We start from the raw sequence: 22853 nt of genomic DNA, 5'->3' as shown, positions 1-22853 counted from the left end.
TTGCAGGCACTTCAGGGGTTAACTAGCCAGTCCACTCAATGTGTCCTGAGACACCTCCACTGGGATCCCAGGTCGGGGGCTCAAGACTCAGGCTACCCACCCAGGGTGAGACCCTTGGGTGAGACCCATCTCTAGAGCAGTTCTGACTGGGAGGCCCTTTGGGACCTAATCACATAAGCCAAAAGCTCAGATGAGATTTTAGCTGCCATAGCTAAATCAGTAGGCTATAAGCAGAGGGGCGGGGGCTCAGGGAAGGCAATTGGTTCTCTCTGGATTTTAAATACCATTCCAGCCCCCCAGTTTGTCTGTTTTCTTTTGCCTATCCCAATTTTCAGGGTGGGGGCATGCTAACATTACCTTTTGAGTGAGTTTCAGTTTGGATGGTCATAAACCCAAGGTTGGTGACTGAGTGGAGGTCTGGAGTTTCTGCATTTGGTTTTAACTCCCTGCAGTGAGCACACCAACGAATGCAGACAAATGTTACTCCCAACAGAGCCAGGGCAGGGTGCTGCTCAGAGATTGAGGCTTGTCCCTTTACCCCCTTGTTTTCACAGATGAAAAAACCAAACCAAGGGGGAAGGGGTTTACCCAGGGACCCCCAACCTCCTGGACACACCTAGGCCTCTGCAGATTGGCATGCTAAAAAAAAAAAAAAAAATTGGATAGCCAACAAGCAAGCATCTGATCATGCACTGGGTTTAGGGATGACACTTAATGTACCCCAAATGGCTTGTTTATTATTTTAAAAGTGCTTTAAGTAGTAACTCTTAAGATTTCCCCTGCATTTATGTATTATTTCTCAGCCTGACACATCTCTTTGCTTCCAACAACACTGTTTAGAGAGAGTTCTTGTTATCTATGTCGATAAATGAGGAAAGAGGCAATCTTGCTTGTCCAAGATGGCCCAGGGGGTTGGGGGAGAACATGGGCTCACAACCAGGCCTGTTTCAGGAGAGAGGTTCTCTCTATGGCACTACCTTGCTTGTTTGGAAATCTCTGCTTGTCCTGCCAGACTCCACGTTCAGCCCAACCTTGGGTCTCCATGCTGAGATCAGGTCTGATGATGAGCAGAGTCTTTGGTTAAAGCAGGTGCCAAACCCAGCTGCACTTGCCCCCCAAGCCGGTGAGTCCCACTGCACCATCATGCACACTGTACCTTGATAAGATGTTATGGAAAGGGGGATGCTGTAGTTTGGTTCTGACACATACAAAAATAAATCTCTTTAATAAGCCCGCAAGTCTCCCAAAGGCCACTGTCATATATGTACACACAAAAGATGACAATATCAGAAGTGAAAGCAGAGTCTGGAGATGCTATTATTAGATTTTTTATTTGGAGAACTAGGGCATCCATAGGGAAAGTAGAAAACCCAGAGCCTGTTTACCCAAGATTATTTTTTAATGGATGACAGTAACCAGGGCCAACAGTGAACTGTAAGGTGGTCAGGATGATGCCTGCCTGTAACTGGAGGGAAGGTGTGTGGCTAGAATTTTACAGCCTCTACTGTTTGTTTCACTATGGAAAATATACAAGTAAATACAGATAAAGATTAAAAAGTATCTTAATCCTACTACCCAGAAAGGTTCTCTTTTTGGACTTCAGTTCCAATCATACCTACAGGCCTATGCTCCACTTACAAGGCAAATTAAACAGCACAGTTATTTTTGCGCTGCATTGATCATTTGTTGTTATTTAGTCGCTAAGTCGTGTCCAACTCTTTTGTGATCCCTCGGGGCTGTGGGCCGCCAGGTTCCTCTGTCCATGGGATTTCCCAGGCAAGAATAGTGGGGTCGGTTGCCTTGCTTATAACAGGATCCCAGTCAGGAACAAGCCTTCCAGGATTTGTCAAAAAGTTGCTCGTGGAAACTCAGGAGCACATGATGGCTTTGTTGGTCTGGCTGGGTTTCCTTTTTTATTTTGCTGTTCACCATGGAGATGTAAGGTCTAGGTTATTCAAGAGAGAGAAGGGGGAAGCTCCTGTGTAGGTAATCACAAAGGTAAACAAGATTTTGTTTGGCTTGTGCCCATTTTGATCAGTTTATTGCTTTTTCCTTGCAATGATAAAGTCCACTCAAGTTATAGAAACATTTTAACTATTGAAACTACTGCAGGAAAAATACTTTGCTATTGTGAGTCTAAAATGCTCTAGTGTTTCATTCACTTTTCCTCATTATAATAATTGTTTTTTTAATGTGTTTGAAACATGATTTTTTTTAAGCATTGAACTAATGAAACAGAGAACAGGCTCTGTCTCAATATATTTACATACCATAATGTAATTTAAAAAATAAAATTAGGATCAATAATACATATAATTTTCTATTTTGCATTCTTAATAGCATATTATAAGCATTTTTCAAGGCATTATTTTTCAAAAATAATTTGTAATGCCTAAAGTATGCCATTATACAGTTATAACACACATTACTTATCCACTCTGCTATTCAGCATTTTGTTACTACCAATTTTTTTCTATTATAAAAAGGTTGTGATAAACAATGACTCTGTCCACATCTCTTGTTATTTTCTTACAATAAATTTTAGAACCTGAATTATCTTCATGAATCTTAGTGTGTGAGATCACACACATAATACAATGCTTGGCACACAGCAGGCATTCAATATTCGGTGGCTCTAACTAGGGAGTCAAGTACCTAACAGAACAGTCCTGTTCTGTCAGAGCCAAGAGTTAGGAGAGACATGTGCACCATTTCATCCGGGGACGACGTAGCCGGATACTTAGGGGTAAGCAGATGAGAACTGATGGGGGGCAGTTTTGCTCCCAGAAGCAGATGGGCCTGTCAATACCTAGAATGAAATGATTCTTTGTTTTGAGTCCAATACAGCCTTCTTCAGATGTTCTCCCTCTTAGGCCCTAGAGATCCACTGGAAGCATGCTTAGATAGTCATGTGGGGAGGGAGACTCTGAGTGATACTGATCACACTCTTGATTCAGGTCCTTCAGGAAACTGATCAGAGAGCAAACAGCATAAATCACTCTGTTCTCAAAGATTATTTATTAGCTGTTCTCACTCATGGTAAAAAAAAAAAAAAAGTAAATGAAACTGATAAAAGATGAAAAGCCAACATTTCTTCCCCAAGAACCTGAGCTGGATTGTACAGAATGGACTACTATGGGCTTCATGTTTACGGCTCACTTACAGGAGAACTCAGAAAGCAGAAATTAAGAACTGACAACCTAATTTTCTTCTAAGGTATGGAGTCTCACCTGGGGCAATAAAGTCACGAGGATGATTCTTCTGAATAAAAGGTTAGAATGTCTAAGAGTGACATCCCTGCCAAGTCGCAAGGTTACATTCCGGTACCACTGGGCTGGCTCCTCTTTGGAATGAGTCTTCCCAATCCAGACAATCCTGTGCTTGGGGCTGGCCAATCACTGTTCCTTGATGGCAGATTTGATCTCTGAGCAGAGTCTGGTCACCTGGAGCTGGCTTGGATGATTAAGGGATAATGAGGTTCTGTGATGCAGTTGGGAGATGAACGCTGTGAAGGCTCAAATAATGAGACCAGGTTTCTTATGTGGCCACAGTTGGTGGTGATCTTTACACCTGCACCAGGTGCCAGGAGCATTGTGAGAATAACCACACAGCCTCCCAAGTGTGTGTGTGGAAGGCTAGCATTCCTTTGGATGCTTAAACTCTGAGTTGGTTGGTAAACCCTGGCTCACGCATTTAGAGCTCACTAGGAGCTAGAGCAGTGCTGTTTGTTCTGTTTCGCCTGTCGATTTAAAGTAAATTTATATTTGGTCTATGAAAGCCCAGTTCTTAAAAGGATTTCCAGCCTTTGGGGGCTGAAGGCAAGGGGCACTGTTTTTTTTTTTCTTCATTCTTTTCAAACACTTGCTTCCTAGCCCATCGGAAGAGGTCTGTGTGTGTGTTCTTCACAACGTCTGGCTCCTGGAGGCAAAAGGTCCACAGCACCAGTGGGGTGCAGGCCAGGCATCCCCGGGCGGCCTCAGACAGCACCCCTGGGTGGGAGAGCCGCAGCACCTGATCACAAGGACGTCCTTCAGTGTCTCTCTAGGAGTCCAAATGCTGTCCCGGGCCTGCCCGAGAGGCGCCCAGATGCTGAGCCCGAGGGCACGGCGGGCGGGGCGGGGCCTAGGCCTCTGGGATCGGGGTGTTGCAGTTTCCGTGGTAGATCTTGACGTGGCCCTCGCACCGGAAGTAGGCGTCGAAGACGTCGCTGTAGCCGTGATCCCTCCACCAGGTGCAAAGCTGCCGGTTCCAGGTGCAGTCCAGCACGTGGAAGAGCTCGGGGTGCTCCATGCCGATCATGGTGAAGAAGTCCTGGTCCCCGAGGTGACCCCGGAAGTGGTACTTGTCGGCCAGCTGCTGCACCTGCGCCGGCTCCAGCAGGCGGTCGTACAGCGGGGACTGGCGCATGGCCTCCAGGTTGAGCAGCATCACCCCACTGTTGAAGCCTGGGAGCCCCTCGGGGGGAGGGCTCCCGACCCGCGTCTTCGGGTTATCATGGCGGAACTGCCAGAATGTGTGCCTAGGGAGGGGGAAGAGAACAGATTTAGCCTGATGTGTGTGTGGGAAACAGTCTGCGAGCTCATTTCCCTGGGTCTTAACAACCACCCCAGAGGGAGGGTCCACTGTCACTGCGGTTTTACAGCCACCAGACCTGAGAGTCTGAGGTTCAGAATCTGCCTCACACCCCCAGTAGGAGGCAGAGCCGGGCCCAGTCTCCGGAGTCTCAGCCTCAGTGCTCTTCCCACCACCCTGTGATGACATTGTCTGCATCCATTACATCTGTACAGACTTAGGGAGCACCGGGCACTGCACCCTAGCGACAGGTGCTCTCAGAGACAATAGGTCACCTCATACTGCACAGAGGTCAGGGACTTCCCCAAAGTCGTACAACCGGCAAGCAGCATGAGCAGGGACTCAACCCAGGCCTCCTGCTCCACTGTCCACTTTCGAGGACAGCAACAATCTAGGTGGAACCTTCCACCCCTGTTTTTGTCTGTGATTGTGAAAATGAGAGGAGAGAACTGGGGCAGCAGTTCTGAATGGTGATCAGGCGTAGACAGAGTTAAACACAGGCTGAATCAAAATCATTTTTTTGCTTTTGAACAAACCTCTTTATTAAGACCCCACACCTAGCATTTCTGAAACAGCTCAGGGCACATGCATAAGCCAGAGTGAAAGTAGCTGTGGGACAGCCAGGTGGTGGTTGTTTAGTCACTCATTTGTGTCCGACAGTGACCCCGTGGACTGTAGCCCACCAGGCACCTCTGTCCGTAGGATTTTTCTCAGGCAAGAATACTGGAGTGGGTAGCCATTTCCTCCTCCAGGGGATCTTCACAACTCAGGGATCAAACCCACATCTCCTGCATTGCTGGTGGATTCTTTACCACTGAGCCACCTGGGAAGCCCAGGACAGCCAGGTAGAATTATGGCAATTTTAGAGAGTAGCATGGCTCAATCTCAGTCTCTCTCTAGGCAGATTTAGAAATCCAGTCTAGGTATACAGCTCATGGGATATTAGAACCAAGGGACCAAATGCTTCCATCTGGAGAAGGGAAGTCAGACCCAGAAACCTCTCTGTGAGTGATGGGGTGAGAGCACTACCCACTCTGTTCTCTCGCCTCTTTAATATCAAGTTCCAGCATGGGGTGGGGACAGGAAGGACCAGAGAGCCCCAGGCTCCACACCCACAGAAATGCAGGCAGAGCAGCCAGACCTGCAACCTGGAGGAAGGAGGAGAGATGGAAGGTCCTCTGTTGTGAGCAATGGCAGGAGTGGACCTTGCTTTGTTTTACCAGCTTTGCCTCTTCCCTAGAGTCTGTAGGGTGGGGAATGCATCAGGGCAAAGCCACCCTCTGGCCTCCCTTTTAGCAGCTCCCCCGACCAATCACAGGGAGGAACTGGGTGGTGAAGTGGACAGTGCAGTGGAAAGAAAACCAGAGGCCTGGCCTGGGGTGGGCCTCCCTGATCCATTTTCCAGTTCAACACAATTCTCCAAGTCTGAGAATAGAGAAAGCTTCCTTGAAGTCTCACATATCAAAAGGGGCCGAGACTTTGCTTCTGGCCAGGGCAAAGCATTCCGTTTGGACGTTCTTACAAGGGGAGTACACAAGTTCATTGTCTGAATTTCACCGTAGTTGAACTGTGAATGGAACAGAGCTCTGGCGCCTACTTGGTGATAACAACCTCGGCAAAAATAAGCTTCCAAAGCAAACAGAGATGCTAGATCTTTCTAGCCACTAAAGCCCGCAGTGATGGGATCATAGCGAGGTTAGAATGCAGTTTGACAACTGTGAGTTCATTTTACCATATTTCCTCCAAATGGTTAATTTCAGGAACTCTCCAGTCAGGAGAGGGTTTGGGTTTGTTTTGCTATTCTAGCTGGAAATGTTATTACCCCATTCTCAGTAAATGGTAGAGCAAGAAGACAAAGGATGTGGAAGATCTGAACAAAGCTGTCAAGCAACTTGACCTAGTTGACATTTGTGGAACTCTCTACCCAGCAACAGCAGAACACACATTCTTTTCTCCTGCAAATGGAGCATTCACCAAAATAGACCATATGATGGGTGACAAAACAAGTTTCAATACATTGAAAAAGGTTAAAAGTCATATAAAGAATGTTCCCTAACCAAAATGAAATTGCACTTGAAATAAAAAAACTAGAGAAAATTTCTAAATATTTGGAAATTAAGCAGCACATCTTTAAACAATCCACTGATCAAAGAAGAAATTGTAAGGAAAATCAAAGTATTATAAATTGAATGAATAGTCATGTACCTTTTCATTTTCAAAAGCACGGTGACCAACTGTCCATATCCTGAGAAACCCTGAGTCCTAGTCTCAGGCAAACCAGTATGTTTGGTCATCCATTGAAACATTTGGGTTCCAAATTTAAGTTACATGTCACCTTGGGTATAGGACTTTTCTCTCCCTCTGTCTGTTTTAAGGGGAGGGTTGTTATCTTGCCAAGATGTAAGATTTACCCCCCAGGGAGGAGAGACCCCGGAGGAGGGGAGAAGGTGGCAGTGGAGAGGCAGAGCCAGTGCTTATGGAGCCCCTGGACACCTCATACCCCATCAAGCTCACTGGTCCCCTGTCCTTCCCCCACAGTTCTGTCCTCCCCTCCCCGGGGACAGGGCAGGGGAACGTGACTCGGGCTGGTGGTGTGAGCATGAGGGTCACCTCTGTGACCACCATCGCCTCTGCTTCCTCAGCACCCCGCATGGCCCTGGCTCTGCTGTACCAGGACTGAGGGAAAGGTCAGTGCAGCTCAGGCTGCATGGCCTTCAATATCACCTGGCACCAGGGGCAGGGGAACAAAGTCAGGACGCAAAGTGGTTGCTGCTGAGAAAAAACCTGCTGCTTCTCTGGATTCACTGCTGCCAGGTCTATTTTAGGGGAGAGTGAGGAGCAGGGACCCAAGAGAGGGTTCTTGGATGTTTTAAAAAGTTTCAGAAGTGTTTCGACTCTCGAGCAAGCTGGGAAGCAGAGGGACCAGTAATAGCCCCGGGGCACCCCTACCAACCTCAGCAGGGAAGCTCCCCCAATTCTTCTTGCCTACACCAGAGTAACCTGGCACTGAACCTGCTGGCTTAGGAGGGTGGGGCCAGAGATGGAAAGATGGACAGAATGTTCTTACAGGCAGAGACCATAACCCCAGTGGCTCTTTGGGAACATGCCGCCTAGCACTGCTGCTTAATCAAGACAAAGAGGCACTTCCTAACAAAGAGCCAGAAAGAACCAGGTCTGGGACATCAGAGCATTGTGATATGTAAGAAGCAAGGGAGGGACAGGAAATTGAAAATACAAGCCACCCAGGGAGTGGGAAGCAGAAACACAGCCTGAAAATGAACCAGTGGCCCTCTAAGTAGAAAATTATTGCCCTTGTTTAAAGCATTCATACTACCCCAAGATGAACCCAGAAAAGCAAAGCAGCTGCTTGGGGCAATGATGGAGTTCTCTGGTCTCTATGGCAGCTGGTTCTTGTGGAGGAACTGCCCCAGCCTGGGGGTGGAGAGTGATCCAGGGACATGGATAAGCACTCATAGAAAGGGTCTGATCCCACCACAGGGACCAGCCTGACAGGGTGGAGTCCCCAGTTCCTCACCTGCCGCAGTACGCCGGGGCTGCAGAGCCCTCTGACAATTCTCTACCTCGTTCCTCTCCCAGGAGTACAGGGACGTCACCACCTTTACATTAACAAAGGGGAGCAGAAGCCCTTATTGTCGGTGCAGGGCCCAGACTTGGATCCTCTCATCTCCAAAGTCCCTTTTCATCCATGCCTCGGATTCTACTGTGGGCTGATATTCCAAGAAGCAGCACGTGGACTGCAATCTTATTTCTCAATTTGGCTAGCATACCCCAAGGCCACAGGTGCTGGGGACCAGGCCATCAGGAGATGCAGCTGCTGCTGGTGCTTCATTGATTGGGGGTCGGGGGGAATTGGAGAGCCCCCCAGACCCTTGCCTTCCTCACAGGCCCTGGGCTGACTACATATATTCACAGGCACTGCCAGTGGCACCTGCTGATACTGCAGGAAACCTCGGTATGAATGAAGGGATGGATTCTGAAAGCTTCCAGAAGTTTCTCAGGATAACCACCATGCCCACACCCAGCCGTGTTACACTGCCTAATTGTTGCATTTGGGCCTGTACGGAGGCTTGTCCCCACCCCCATGGTCACCTGGAGACCCACACGGGAGGGGATAAGGTTTCTTCCCCTTTAGAAATAATCCTAACTGTAAAAGGAGCCCCGGGGCAGATGGTCCGTTGTAAATAGCAAGTCCTTCCAGAAGCCAAAGAGGCTTGCTGGAAAAGCACAAATGAGGAACCTTCAAGCACGTTCTAGTTTATGGGAAATGCGTTTTCTAAATGTTTACATCAAATATATCCTAATTAATAATCCTAAAAAGGACTATTAAAAGCTAGTGGACTAATTGTAGTGAGGAAAACTCATCTTTATGGGAAGGAGTATTTGAAGTAACTTTGAGCCATCTCCTCCCTCGGATCTTTCCCCTGATAATCATTGCTGAGGTCACTCCAACAAATCTGTCAACCAGAGACCCTGGCCTAAGAACCTGAAGCTCACATTCTCCAGAAAAGAACCCAGTTGCCATGAATCGTCCCTTTCTCCTCCTCCCACCACCCCAAATCACAGATCCTTCTGTCTCCCTGTTTCTTCATGAGTGTTGTCTCCTGGGTTGGCCATTCTTACCTCCTAAGGCCCAGTTTTCTACTTTAACTTCCAAGAGGGGAGAAGCAAAGATGGGGAAACACACAAGGCCCAGATAGTCTGCACAACATTCCCCCCCAGAAGGTTCGAGAAGCCTGTGCTGACAGGCTGAGCTCAGGCCATAGGTTCTCAGGCCAAGAAGGCTCCATTGTAGGTTGGGGATTCACAAGGACGGCCCCACGCACAGCACATCTCACCGTGGCTCACTCACCCGCATCCCATCCCCCCCACCGCCAAGCATCCCTATTATAACTGAATCACTTTGCTGTACAGCAGAAATTAACACATCACTGGGACTTCCCTGGCAGTCCAGTGGTTAAGACTCTACTGTCCTAATGCAGGGGGTGCAAGTTTGATCCCTGGTTGGGGAACTAAGACCCTACATGCTGCACAGTGCAGCCAAAATATTTTTGAAAAAATTTAAGAAAAGAAGGCACTCTCCACCAGGGCCAGGGAGCTGAGATACTTCCCCTTTGACCACCTGTCCTGCCCTCACCCCCCACTCTCACCCCCATGGAAGCTGTCCATCAGCCCCCTTGGGAGTCTCTGGGACCAACTCTCCCTGTTTTCTAGGTTGTCAGTCTCTCCTGGCTCCCCTAGTTCCCCACCCAGTCTAAACTGCCTCTGCCTAGCATCTCACCTGGAACATGACAGTGTTAAGTTTCAAATGAATGGGTGGATGAATGGATTATAGAACGAACGAACAAGGGAATAAGAGACTGTAAAATCAGATGGCTGAAATTTAAAAGAGGAGGATGTTGATGAAGTTGGTGGAACAATTCAGAAAGGCAGTTCAGGGAGAGAGCACCCTGAGCCCTCTGAGCTGGGGCCACGGGGGTCTTCTCTGTGGAGAGCCAGGTCCCTCTCGGTGTGAGGACAGAGAAGGCAAGGGAGAAAAGTTGGTCTCATGAGCTCAGGAATCCACACATGTGATGAGATGTGGGTATGACAAAGTAAGCCATGAAGACCCCCAGATGGTAAAATGACTCAGTGGTGCCCACCGTGCTGTGGACAATGCCCTTCCCAATGCTGACCCCAGAAGAGCCCCTGGCCTCCGAGTAGTGGAGCTTGTACATCACTGCTCAGGAGCAACTCAAATCTGGTGTGAGCCCTGGTACCAATCAGGTGACGCAGGGCCTGCAGCCAGCAGGCTGGGCTGGTCATGACTCATTCAGGGGGCCTCAGCTCAGCTCCACAATCCTGCCCTTTCCCAGAAGTCTGATGAGGGAGGGGCTTTCATCAGCATGAAGACTAAGCCAGAGAGAGTCACCTTCAGAAGTGGCTCACTGCTCCCAAGAGCCCCGCGGCACTAGGGGACATGGGAGAGAAGTTCCAAGGATGCCAGGAAAACACATGCTGGGTGTTTTCTGGGACACTGAGCAGAACCTATGGAGGCGTGTGTGGTAAGGCTGATGGGGAGGGACATGGGTGGAATTTAACCTTGTGTCTGAAATAAGCTCAATCTAGCCCAGTACCCTTCACACCCTGGCATGGCTGACAGGGGCGCAAAGGCCACTAACTCCAGGAAAATGTGTTATTTCTCAAGCCCAGAAGCAACCTGTGAGCCCTCCACTTCTTCTCGGCTGACCCCTGCCTGCACCTGCCCCTGCTTGCCTTCCTGCACACTGTGGCATGGGTCTTGGTCAAGGGTAGAACAAGTGATCGGCATATTGACACAAACATGGGGATATCCCACCTGTAAGGCACAAAACAAGGCACTGGGGTGTGGGTGCGGGCAGGGGGACAGCAATGGGCCAGACACAGGCCCCACCCCTCAGGTACCTGTCATGGCCAACAGCACTTCTCAGATGTCACTGTGCCGGGGGCTCACCTGGGGTCTGGTTAAAATGCAGATCCTCATTCAGAAGCTGCATTTCTGACAAGCTCCCAGGTGATGCTGATGCTGAGGATTGTACTCAAAAGAAACAGGGTATTTTAAATAATTTTAAAAGAAATAAAAACCGCATGAACAACAGTGATATTATTTTATCCTGAAAATGGCCATGAAACAGGTGGCATGGCCACTTGCAAATTTTATGCTAATATTTGCTGAGCTTTCTCACTTTGTCAGGGTCTTCTTGGAGGGACCACTTGGGAGATGCTTCCTGGAAGCAGGGTGCTGAAGATGCCAGGAGGGAGGGCCCAGTTCTGCCAGCTTCCTTCCCCAGGGGTTAGAAGTCAGTCTGGGGTGGAGGGGGAGGCAGGTATGTATCAGTCGTCCACTGACTTTAAAAATGTTCCAGTTCATGATGGGGTTAAGAATGCACGTTCTGGGGCTTCCCTGGTGGCTATGTGGTAAGGATCTGCCTGCCAATGCAGGTGATGTGGGTTCGGCCCCTAGTCCTGGAGGATCCCACATGCTGCCAAGCAACCAAGCTCATGCACAACTACTGAGTCTTTGCTCTAGAATCCAGTGCCGCAACTACTGAAGCCCCTGATTCAAGAGACAGTGCCCTGCAACAAGAGACCCACAGAGAAGCCACTGCAATCAGAGGCCTGCACATCACAACTAAAATGTAGCCCCCTGCTCTCCACAGCTAGAGAAAAGCCCACACAGCAGTGAATACCCAGTACAGCCAAAAATAAATAAATAAAATTATTAAAAAACAAAAAATTTCCAAAATATACAAGCAGGTCATACAACTCAATACCAGAAAAACAAACAACCCAATCAAAAAGTAGGCAACAGACCTAAACAGATAATTCTCCAAGGAAGACATAGAGATGGCTAATAAACACATGAAAAGATGTTCAACATCACTTATTATTAGAGAAATGCAAGTCAAAACTACAATGAGATACCACCTCACACTGGTCAGAATGGCCATCATCAAAAAATCCACAAACAAGTGCTAGTGAGGGTGGGAGAAAAGGGAACCTCTTGCACCGCTGGTGGGAATGTAAATTGATACAGCCACTATGGAAGACATTATGGAGATTCCTTAAAAAACTAGGAATAAAACTACCATATGACCCAGCAATACCACTCCAAGGCATACATCCTGAGGAAACCAAACCTCATGCACCTCAATGTTCATTGCAGCATTATTTACAATAGCTAGAACATGGAAGCAACCTAGATGTCCATTGACAGATGAATGGATAAAGCAGCTGTGGTGCATATATACAATGGAATACTACTCAGCCATGAAAAGGAACACATTTGAGTCAGTTCTAATGAGGTGGACGAACCTAGAGCCTACTATACAGAGTGAAGTAAGTCAGAAAAAGAAAAAAATAATATATTTTAATGTATATATATGAAATCTGGAAGGATGGTACTGATGAACCTATTTGCAGGGAAGCAGTGGAGACACAGACATATAACAGACTTATGGACAAGGGTTGGGGGGGCAGAGGAAGGAGAGGGTGAGAGTAGTGTGGAAGCATATACACTACCATATGTAAAACAGATAGCCAATGGAAATTTGCTGTCTGACTCAGGGAATTCCAACTGGGGCTCTGTAATAACCTAGAGGAGTGAGAAAGGGTGGGAGGTGGGAAAGAGGTTCAAGAGGTAGGGGACATACGTACACCTCTGGCTGACTCATGTTGATGTATGGCAGAAATCAAACCAACATTGTAAAGCAATTATCCTTCAATTAAAAATAAATAAATTTAAAAAAAGAGAAAAGAATGTAGGTTCTGGGGCAGAGAGTCTGAATTCATATCCTGGTCCACTGCTTACTACCCTGAGCAAGGTGCTAAAGCATTCTGTGCTTCAGGCTCCCCATATGGAAACAGGTTGTGAGGATTTTATGAAATAAGGCAGGCAAAACAATACCATCAGAGATGATGGAAGCCAAGGACACACATCATGTTCAGTGAAAAGCAGTATGGATTGTCCACAGCACACACACACTACCCCTACTCTCCCACTCCCCACCACCTGAGCCAGGTATGTGGTGAGCAGGGACCCTAAACCCGGTTCACTGGCTCTGATCCACCAGCAGGCAACCTTGGGCAAGTCACTTCCTTACTAGAGCCTCATTCCTGTGCCAGTTAAGTGGATTAATCAGGTCTGGATCCTTTTCTTCTTTCAAAGCCTATGGTTCTGAGCCAGGACTAGGATTCACCATCCATGAAACTTTGGGAATGAACTTCAAGACAGTGTAGTAATCACCAAACTCTAATAATCAATCCCTCTTTAAATGCATCAGTACCCTATGATTACAACAGGGATTTGTTGTTGTTTCAAAACCCATTTCTATGCATCAGCAAAGCCCCACCATTTGTCTGGGGGCTTCCCAATTATAAGCCCCAGCAGTGTGCTATTTGTCAGGGGAGGGGGACGATAGGGCAGCACACAGGGCAATAGCTACACAGTATTTGTTTCTGCTGAGTCCCTATACTTCGGTCCTTTGTGGGTGCTTGTAAATACAGTTTTCAGGAAATAGGGATGGACTGATCCTATCTTTTTGCCTCCCTCCTTCCCTCCCTTCCTGATGTTTCACTGGGTGTGGCTGAAACCCGCCCATCTCCTCTCTCTCCGGGTGCACTGTCTGAGCAGCTATGCAGGAGCAGGCAAGGCAGGAAAATTCCCCATCTCCCCAGGACTTCATGCCATCAGTTGTGCTCTGCTTAGTCGCTCAGTTGTGTCCAGCCCTTTGCGACCCCCTGGACTGCAGCCTGCCACGCTCCTCTGTCCATGGGGATTCTCCAGGCAAGAATACTGGAGTGGGTTGCCATGCCCTCCTCCAGGGGATCTTTCAACCCAGGGATTGAACCCAGGTCTCCCACATTGAAGGTGGATTCTTTACCGTCTGAGCCACCAGGGAAGTCCAAGAATACTGGAGTGGGTAGCCTATCCCTTCTCCAGGGGATCTTCCCGACCCAGGAATCGAACCAGGATCTCCTGCACTGCAGGCAGATTCTTTACCAGCTCCCATGGAATTGCCATAGAAGTGGGGATCAGGGCAGAAGAGAAAGGGAGGGACCCTGAAGCCAGACCCCCTCCAAATCTGCCCTCAGCCACAGGGCACACTGTCCTCAACACATACACACAAACCGGTAGCCAGCTCTTCTCCTGCAGGCCACGGGGCACAGACACCAGGCTTCAGCCCCACACAGCCAGCAAGGTGACCAGGAAGCACTCCCACCCCTGCCCCATCGAGATGACACCTGGGATCTCTCCTCCAGTTTCCCCAGAGGTCTCTGCCCTCATCAACTCCTTCTCAGAAGTGAGGATCACCCATACCTCTAAGTATTCAGTAAATACTTGTTCAAAGCCTAGTGCAGACCACGCACTATACTGGAAATAACAAGGAGGAGGGAATTAGCTGCTGCCACTCATTACAGCCCTCACTCAGCTTTACACACATTCTCTCAATCCCTCATGACAGCATCTATGACCAGTACTATTTCCACCTTACACATAAGGAAATGAAAGCTCAGGGAGGTTAAGTAATGTCCTTGTGGCCACATAGCCCTCCTGTGAGGCTAAGCCCAGAGGCGAGGCTGTGGAGCAGGAGGAAGTGCCCTCCCTGCTTAGCACTGTGTTCCCGGTGGGACCTGGGAATGAGTGGAGCCTATGGGGTGCTCACACCAAGTTCAGAGCAGCAGTGAGAAAGAACTCAGAGAATGGATTTTCTGAGCACTCTGGTGCTCAGAAGAGGACTGGTTGGCAGAGCGGAAGACAGGACAGGCGATTCCACACATCAAGACCAGGGGTGGGGTGTGAATTTCATCAGGCCAGTTTGAACCATGGAGCAGGCTACGTAAGTGCAGGAGGACCAAAGTGAGCCCACGTGCTCCCCGCCCCAGGTGCACTTGGAGGCAGGAATCCTGGGCCAATTCATGACTCTGGCCCTGGAACCAAAATCCTGACGCTAAAAAAATCCTAGAGATGACCCGGGAACACAGAGAGAGGAAGCAGCTTGCTCAAGATCACCCCTCTGGGACCTAAGAGGTCACATGCCCCGGCACCACAACTCCTTCCCATACCAACAAAAGCCTTGGCTTTGTCTCATGCTTTTCAGATTCTGACCAAGGAAAATCACACTCTCCTTTAGGGTCGCCGTACATCAGTCCTTTCCCTAAAATTCTTAGATCAGCCTTTGCTGCCTGTTCTTCCCTTGCCATCACTGAGTGAGTTTAACCACCCAAGGATGCTGTCTGCAAATGCCCCGCCCCTGTGCACAACCCCAGGACCCCAGCAGCCTTTGAAACCAAACTGCAGCAATCCATCCCAGGGGCCTGGACTGTGCAGGACACAGAGGACATAAAGGGGAATCACACCAAGACTGCTGTCCTGCAGGGCCCACCAAGGACAGACAACCAGTCACCATGCTGGGGGTGGTCCACCTTGGGAAGACCCTCTGGTGATGCCTGAGACGGGCATCCTGCCAGGCATAGGAGTGCAGGGTAAGAAAGGGAGGCCATGGAGGGAGCCACTCCCAAATTCTATCAAAGCACTGAAACCCTCCAGAGTCCATACTTCATCTGCGTGGCCATAGTGTCTTCATGTGGATGAAACCTCTAAAGCAAAGGGCCGTCCCCATGGGATTAAATTATTCAGGCATTCTAAATCCTTGTGTATGAGGTCAAATAGGAAAGGACACTATCGTCATCTGAAAGTTCAGGCTGAGGACAAGAGGAGGCTCAGTAGGGTCCCCACAGGATGGTACAGGGAAGGGGTGTGTGTTTGGAGAGAGAATATCCAGGTTTGCCCCGGCTCCACCCCTCTGTGGCTTCTCTGCAGGGGACAGTGACTTGGGACAAATGTCAGACATTTTCATCCTCACCCCCAGCCTGACAGTGAGGTCAGAGAGAAGGGGAGCAGGCATTTACCTCCATGTGCCCCTCACACCCTGCCCTGCCGGGGGCTGCTGAGGGTGTTCACGGGCCACCACCTGTATGTGGTGACAACCTGGCGGAGTCCAGGACAGTGGAGGGAGACCACTCTATCCTGGGCTCATTCATAAGCACTGTGCCAGGGAAGAGGCCCTGCATCATAGGCTGGGCCAGCCTCCTCCTCCCCACTACCCCAGGGCTGGCCTGGAGGTGGCTCTCCCTTCAACCCGTGCTGCACAGGCCTCCTGCGGCCCCGTGTGCCCCAGATTCTGAAGGACCGCTCTCCACTGTAACGCCGCTCCTCCCCCAGAGGCTGCCTGGGACCCGTGTGCCGGGCGGCAGCATTCAGGGTCGTTTGTACAGGGCACATCTGAGCCCCACACATGCCTGGCGTCCAGCCCACTCAAACATCCAGACTGTCCCTGGCCTGCCAGCGATCCCCCACAGCCGGCTGCACTCTGTGCCCCGAAGCCTCGCAGCTTGGCATTCCACAGCGCTGTCTTCTCTGTTTTCTCTCTTTTAAAGAAGGAAGAAGAAATTCCAGAGAATAATCTGTCCTCCTGATGGACCGGCTCAGATCGCAGTTGAGCCAGGCTGAATCAAAGAGCAGCATTACTAGGGGGTTATCAGAACTGTCTGGCTCAGAAAATAAACAACTCCTCAAAGGTGGCCTGGGATCTCAGCCGCTCCCTGTGCCCCGATCACTGCAACTGGGGCCCCTCCTGGTCTCCAAACATGCCAGGGAGTCTGGCAGAGACCACAGAACTGCAGTCCCACCCCACAAGCACAGGGGTTCGGAGCAGGGGCTGTGGAGTCAGGCCCGTCTGTAACTCAGGGCTGCCCCTTCCCAGAGGCGGGGCTTCCACCAGTCACTTAACCCTTGAGTGTGGTCGTCGTAAACCTGAGAGAACAAGGGGCTTCAATCAAAGTGCCAGGGACCACCTGGCACATTCACTAATTGAAGAAATACTTATTCAAAGTCTACGGTGTCCTACACACCATTCTGGGCCCAGGGAGACAACCATAACCAAGAAAGACATGTATCACTTCTACCCGCGTGGAGCTTAGTGTCTGGGGAGGATGCAGACCAGCCAACAGGCAGTCACAACTCTGGGTGATAAGAGATAGGCCAGCATAACAATAGGGAGCATTAAGTCCCCCAAAGAGAGGCTCCTCACCCAGTCTTGAGGGGTTCAAGGAAGGCTTGAACCTTGGAGAAACTGGCCTGTGAGATCAGACATGAAGAGTCTGGCAGGTGAAGAGCAGAGGTGGGCAGTGAGAGTGTGCCTAGCCTGGGGAACTGAGTGCGGTCCAGCCCTGCTGGAGGTGAGATGGGCAGCAGGCAGGGGCCAGACCATGAAGGGCCTTGTCAGGGAGGTTAGGGAGACTTACCTTGATGCTGAGGGTAACAAAGGGTTAAAGCAAGGCAGCCTGTGGACTAGGATGGTCCCTGGTGGGGTGAGGGATCACTGGGAGGAGGCAAGGCTGGAAGCAGATAGGTGGAGGTGGCCTGGGGAACCTGGTGGGTCGGGAATGGAGGGAAGTGGAGGACTCGCGATAGTAGCAAGCAGAGGACAGGACTGACAGACGGACAGAGGGATTGAAGAAGGCAGGAGCTCAGGCCCAGATTTCTGCCTTGGGCATGGCATCAATAGCAAGACCTGTTTAACCACGATCACCGAGGGGCACAGGGACACCGACCAGGTCATTGCCATGTCCTAGCCTCGCTCTCCCAGCTGAACAAGGCGACCCTCCCAGCTCAGATCCGTGTGGCCCTGTGCCACTCACAACTGCCTCAGTGCTGGCCCCTCGCTCGTGCCTCCTGCCTTTGTGCGTTTCTCCCAAACAGGCCCAGGCTGGGAGGATGGGGAAGGGACAGCCATGAGATGCTGGCCGACATGGCCCATTTATGCGCTGACGTCTCTGTGGACAATTTGGAGCACACCTGCCTTCCCTCTGTTCCTTCCGGACGACCCTCACCTTCACCCAGCACTCATGAGCCTCCCCTGCTCCCTGCCATGGGGGGCTGATTTACTGCGGAGATGTTCTCCCTCCAAACGGGGAAGTGTGCCCTTTAGCTGCCTCCTTGGATCTGTTCTGCTTGTCTCTTCTCCACACCTTCTAGACGCATCACCAGGATCTCTGCTGAGCCCAGGGTGCTGGCTCTAAAGGCTGAAAACAATGGAAACCACTCACATCCCTCTCTCCACACCCAGTTTTCCACTCAGACGCCGACAGGCATGCTTGGTGCTCCTGAAGCTGGAGGAACACCTTGGAGAAGAACTCAGGAGAGGAACATACAGGGCCTGGGGCTTCTCAGGGTCAGAGAGCTGGGGCCTGGGCTGAACCAGAATAGCCAACTGGGATCTGAATGAACATTAAGAGTGGAATTTTAGGGCTTCTCCGGTGGCTCAGTGGATAAGAATCCACCTGCCAATGCAGGAGACACAGGTTTAATCTCTGGTCTGGGAAGACCCCATATGCCTTGGGACCACTAAGCCTATGTGCCATGACTGAGCCCATGTGCTGCAGCTACTGAAGCCCGAATTCAATGGAGCCCATGCTCTGCAACAAGAGAAGCCACTGCAATGAGAAGCCCAGGCCTTAGAATTAGAGGCTAGCCCAAGCCACCACCTGTGGAGAGTAATAAGAATCCTCTGAAAACAACAGCCATCTGCTGGATGGCTCCCAGAGTCATGCCTCTCCCAGGGCTCCTGGCTGCCCTCTTCATGCCTTTCTCCCCATGGCCATTCAGCCTGCCCAACTGCTGACTGAGGAACCACAGCCAAAATTATTAGGAGCTTATTTTCACCCCCATGCCCCATGGGGGCCCTCACCCTGAAAATTCTGGTTCCACCAAGGATCGGGGCGGGGGGGAGGTGCTGAGCTGCTCTGCTGTCCGTCCCATGTGGAACCTGCTAGGCTGTCTTGTGGGGAGGCCACAAGTTCCCAAATAGTCCTTAGCCTGAGAAAAAGCAGAAAGAAACCTGGGATGTGGCCACACCTTGGGAAGGAGGCAAAGGAGAGAAAGAATGAACCCATGCAGCAGAGTCAGGCCAGGCCCCCTGGAGCCCAGAGCCAGCACCCTGCTCACACCTGCACCCACGCCGCAGGTAGGCCTGCATCCTCCACACTCCCTCCTCCCTCCCCTCCTCAGAGCCGCCTGGACCCTTGCCCAAGACCTAGATACCTCCCCACATGCACTCAGGCCCACAGGGGCCCAACCAGGCACCCTGCCATTCATTCTGCCCAGACATGTGTGTGTGGGGAGCTGCTGACACAGGATCCCCGACACTTCCCTCGTTCAGAGCTGACTCCTCACGAGAATCTCAGGAAACTTTTAGCAAACGAAGCCCTTCCAGCCTCTGCTCTCCTCTGAAGAGGCCATCCAGGTGCACACAGCTTGCAGAGCCAGCTCTGAGTTGCCCGCCTTTCCCGGCAGGGTAGCAATCTCCAGTGCGTGGGGCCAGGCGGCCTGTGCAGATGCCAACCCTCCCCTCTTGATGCATGCCATCCGCTTGTTCACACGGGCAGGAGCTGTGAGTCTGCACTGCCAGGGACCCTCCTACATGGGCGGGGCAGGTATTTGCTGAGGCCATTCTGAGCAGATGGGACTGCCTCTCCTCCATGGTACCATGTGACTCAGCTCAAGTCTGCCTCTAGGAAGCTTTTCTCAGCTAAGCCCACTCTTCTTCCTCTTCCCTACTCAGACCTCTCTTCCTCAGAGCTGTGCAGTAAACGCCAGGCCTCCGCAAACTTTACAGTGTACACAAAACGTGTGTGTGGAGACCCAGTTAAGTGCAGCTGGGATTCAGCAGGTGACAGCGGCAGGATCCTGTATTTCTGATGAGTTCCCAGGTGATGCTGCTACTGTGGTCCACAGGGACACACTCTGGGGCGTGAGAAAAGATGAGGAAAGAGACTTGGGAGTCAGTCACACTGTGCCCTGGCACGAGCTCCACTAGAACCAAGCATCACACCTCCAGAGACTGCTGTGAGGAGGACATGAGGTAATGCAGAGCCGACAGCCCCCTGACGCCACAGACATGCACAAACGCAACTCCTCCTCCTTTTCTTGCTTCAGTTTCCTCCCTGTGATAGCAGGAGCATGATGCCTTGCGAGAAGTATTGCCAGAGGATTAAATGAACTAATATCCGAACACTTTGGTGCATGGCAGGTGACAGATGATGAGAGTTCTCCCTCCTTTCCTTCTGCTGTTGGTCCTGGGTCTTCCATAAAACCTGTGCCCTGTATGATGGGGGAGAGGCTGGGAGGGCCCAAAGGCCTGTCTCTCAGACCAAGGGTTTCCATATCCAGCTCTGGATGCCTGTGCATGTAGTGCTAGGGAAGTCGGCTGTTCAGATCATGTTGACGGGTGATTCCTCAAGTGACTTTGTTACTTGTGGAGGGGGGGGTGTGTATGTGTGTGTGCACGCACACAAGGACACCTGCTAACACATGGGAGGAGCCATACAGAGCAAGCAGTCTGACTGGAGAGCCCTGGGTAAGGCCCCAAGCCCCATTGCCTCTTGGTGGGAGCAGTGACGACTGGAGGGGACTGCACACCCCGACTTAGTCCGATTCTCACTGCAGGTCAGCAGCTCAGCAGGAGACAGGTAGGTGCTTTTAGAAGCTGCATTAACCAGTTTGACTGGGAAAAGGAGCATCATCAGAATCCCCTCTTCCCCTGGCCCTTTTCCTCACCTCTAGGTACTCAAGCAACTTCAGAGGTCTTGCTTGTTTCCCAGGAAAAGCTAGGGGCTAGGGATCTAAGCTCAGTATGTGATACATAACAGTGCTGTTCTAAGGTTTAAGGCAGAGGCAAGGGGAGAAATTGAACTGATGGCCAATCCATCTTCAGCAAGCATTTACTGACAACCAGTCTGCATCCTGGCCTCCCCTGCTCCCCACATACGTACAAAAATAAACCCCTTTGATCTTAGTAAGAAAATTAATACTGTTTCAGCTCATACAACTCAATATAAAAAAACCCAACAACCAAAAAATGGGCAGAAGATCTAAACAGACATTTCTCCAAAGAAGACATACAAAATCAACACTGCTAATTATTAGAGAAATATAAATCAAAACCAAAATACAGCATCATCTCAGAATGGCCATCAACAAAAAGTCTACAAATAATAAATTATGGAGGGAATGTGTAGAAAAGGGATCCCTGCTACACTGTTGGTGGGAATGTAAATTGGTGCAGTCACTATGGAAAATAGTATGGAGGTTCCTTAAAAAACTAAAAATAGAACTATCATATGATCCAGCACCCCACTTCTGGGCATTTTTATCTGGAAAAGATGAAAACTCTAATTTGAAGAGATACACGTACCCTAAAGTTCATAGCAGCATTATTTACAATAACCAAGATATGAAAACAACCCAAGTGCCCATCAACAGATGATTGGCTTAAGAAGATGTATATAAACACAATAGTATGCTACTCAGTTATAAAAAAGAATGAAATGCTGCAATTTGCAGCAACATGGATGGACCTAGAAAATATCATATTAAGTGAAGTCAGTCAGACTGAGGAAGACAAATATTGTATGATATATATATGTAGAACCTAAAAAATAATACCAACAAATCTATATTTGAAACAGAAACAGACTCACAGACATAGAAAACAAACCTATGGTTACCAGTGGGGGAAGGGAAGGGAACAGGGATAAATCAGGGGCATGGGGTTAACAGATATGAACTACTATTCATACACTAGATAGGCACCAATGATTTACTATAGAGTATCTGTGTAGTTGCTAAGTCATGTCCAACTCTTTGCAACCCCATGACTGTAGCCTGCCAGGCTCCCCTGTCCATGGGATTCTCCAGGCAAGAATACCGGAGTGGGTTGCCATTTCCCCCTCCAGGACTATACAGTATAGGGAGCTAGATTCAATATCTTTTAATAATCCATAATGAAAAATAATCTGAATATATATATATAACTGAATCTAAATATATATACATCTATGTATATATCTATATACATCTATATATCTATACCTATATGGGGCTTCCCTGATGGCTCAAGTGGTAGAGAAAGCACCTGCAATACAGATGCAGGTTCAATCCCTGGGTTGGAAAGATCCCCTGGAGAAGGAAATGGCAACCCACTCTAGTATTCTTGCCTGGAGAATTCTATGGACAGAGAAGCCTGGCAGGTTATAGTCCATGGGGTTGCAAAGAGTCGGTCACAACTGAGTGACTGAGCACACACACATACATATATAACTTGAAACTAACATGATATTATAAATCAACTATACTTCAACTGAAAAAAAAATTATGCTATTTTATCATACTTGTGGTGGGTACTGGCTGAGACTGGGGGATCCCTCTAGCATGGCACCAACCCACATCCAGTGCAGAGGGACACACGAGGCCAGAGAGGGAGCACTGAAAGTGACGGTGGCACACACCCGGAGTTCCGGGGCTCTGGGCAGGAGAGAGAGCCAGGAGAGATGAGAAAGCCTTCCTCAGCTATCAATGCAAAGAAATAGAGGAAAACAACAGAATGGGAAAGACTAGAGATCTCTTCAAGAAAATTAGAGATACTGAGAGAACATTTCATGCAAAGATGGGCTCAATAAAGGACAGAAATGGTAGGGACCTAACAGAAGCAAAAGATATTAAGAAGAGGTGGCAAGAATACACAGAAGAACTGTACAAAAAAGATCTTCATGACCCAGATAACCATGATGGTGTGATCACTCACCTAGAGCCAGACATCCTGGAATGTGAAGTCAAGTGGGCCTTAGGAAGCATCATTATGAACAAAGCTAGTGGAGGTGATGGAATTCCAGTTGAGCTATTT

The 22853-nt window shown here is 49.6% G+C and overlaps 1 protein-coding gene across 3 annotated transcripts in view; it reads right to left on the bottom strand.

Annotated features, from left to right (window-relative positions):
* Positions 1-1312: 1312 nt before the first annotated feature.
* XXYLT1 (xyloside xylosyltransferase 1) overlaps positions 1313-22853 on the bottom strand; it is a 162456-nt gene continuing 140915 nt past the window's right edge. For 2 of the 3 annotated variants that reach the window (XM_043473314.1, XM_043473315.1), the window contains exon 4: positions 1313-4519. In XM_043473314.1, the coding sequence (XP_043329249.1) occupies positions 4123-4519 (397 nt within the window). In that variant the 3' untranslated portion in view covers positions 1313-4122. The remainder of the gene's footprint in view (positions 4520-22853) is intronic. The other variant, XR_006270338.1, reaches the window with a different exon arrangement.

Source organism: Cervus canadensis, chromosome 7, assembly GCF_019320065.1.
Source record: "Cervus canadensis isolate Bull #8, Minnesota chromosome 7, ASM1932006v1, whole genome shotgun sequence".
Lineage (NCBI taxonomy): Eukaryota > Metazoa > Chordata > Mammalia > Artiodactyla > Cervidae > Cervus > Cervus canadensis.
Note: the sequence above shows the minus strand (reverse complement) of the source record. Positions and strands in the feature narration are given on the sequence as shown.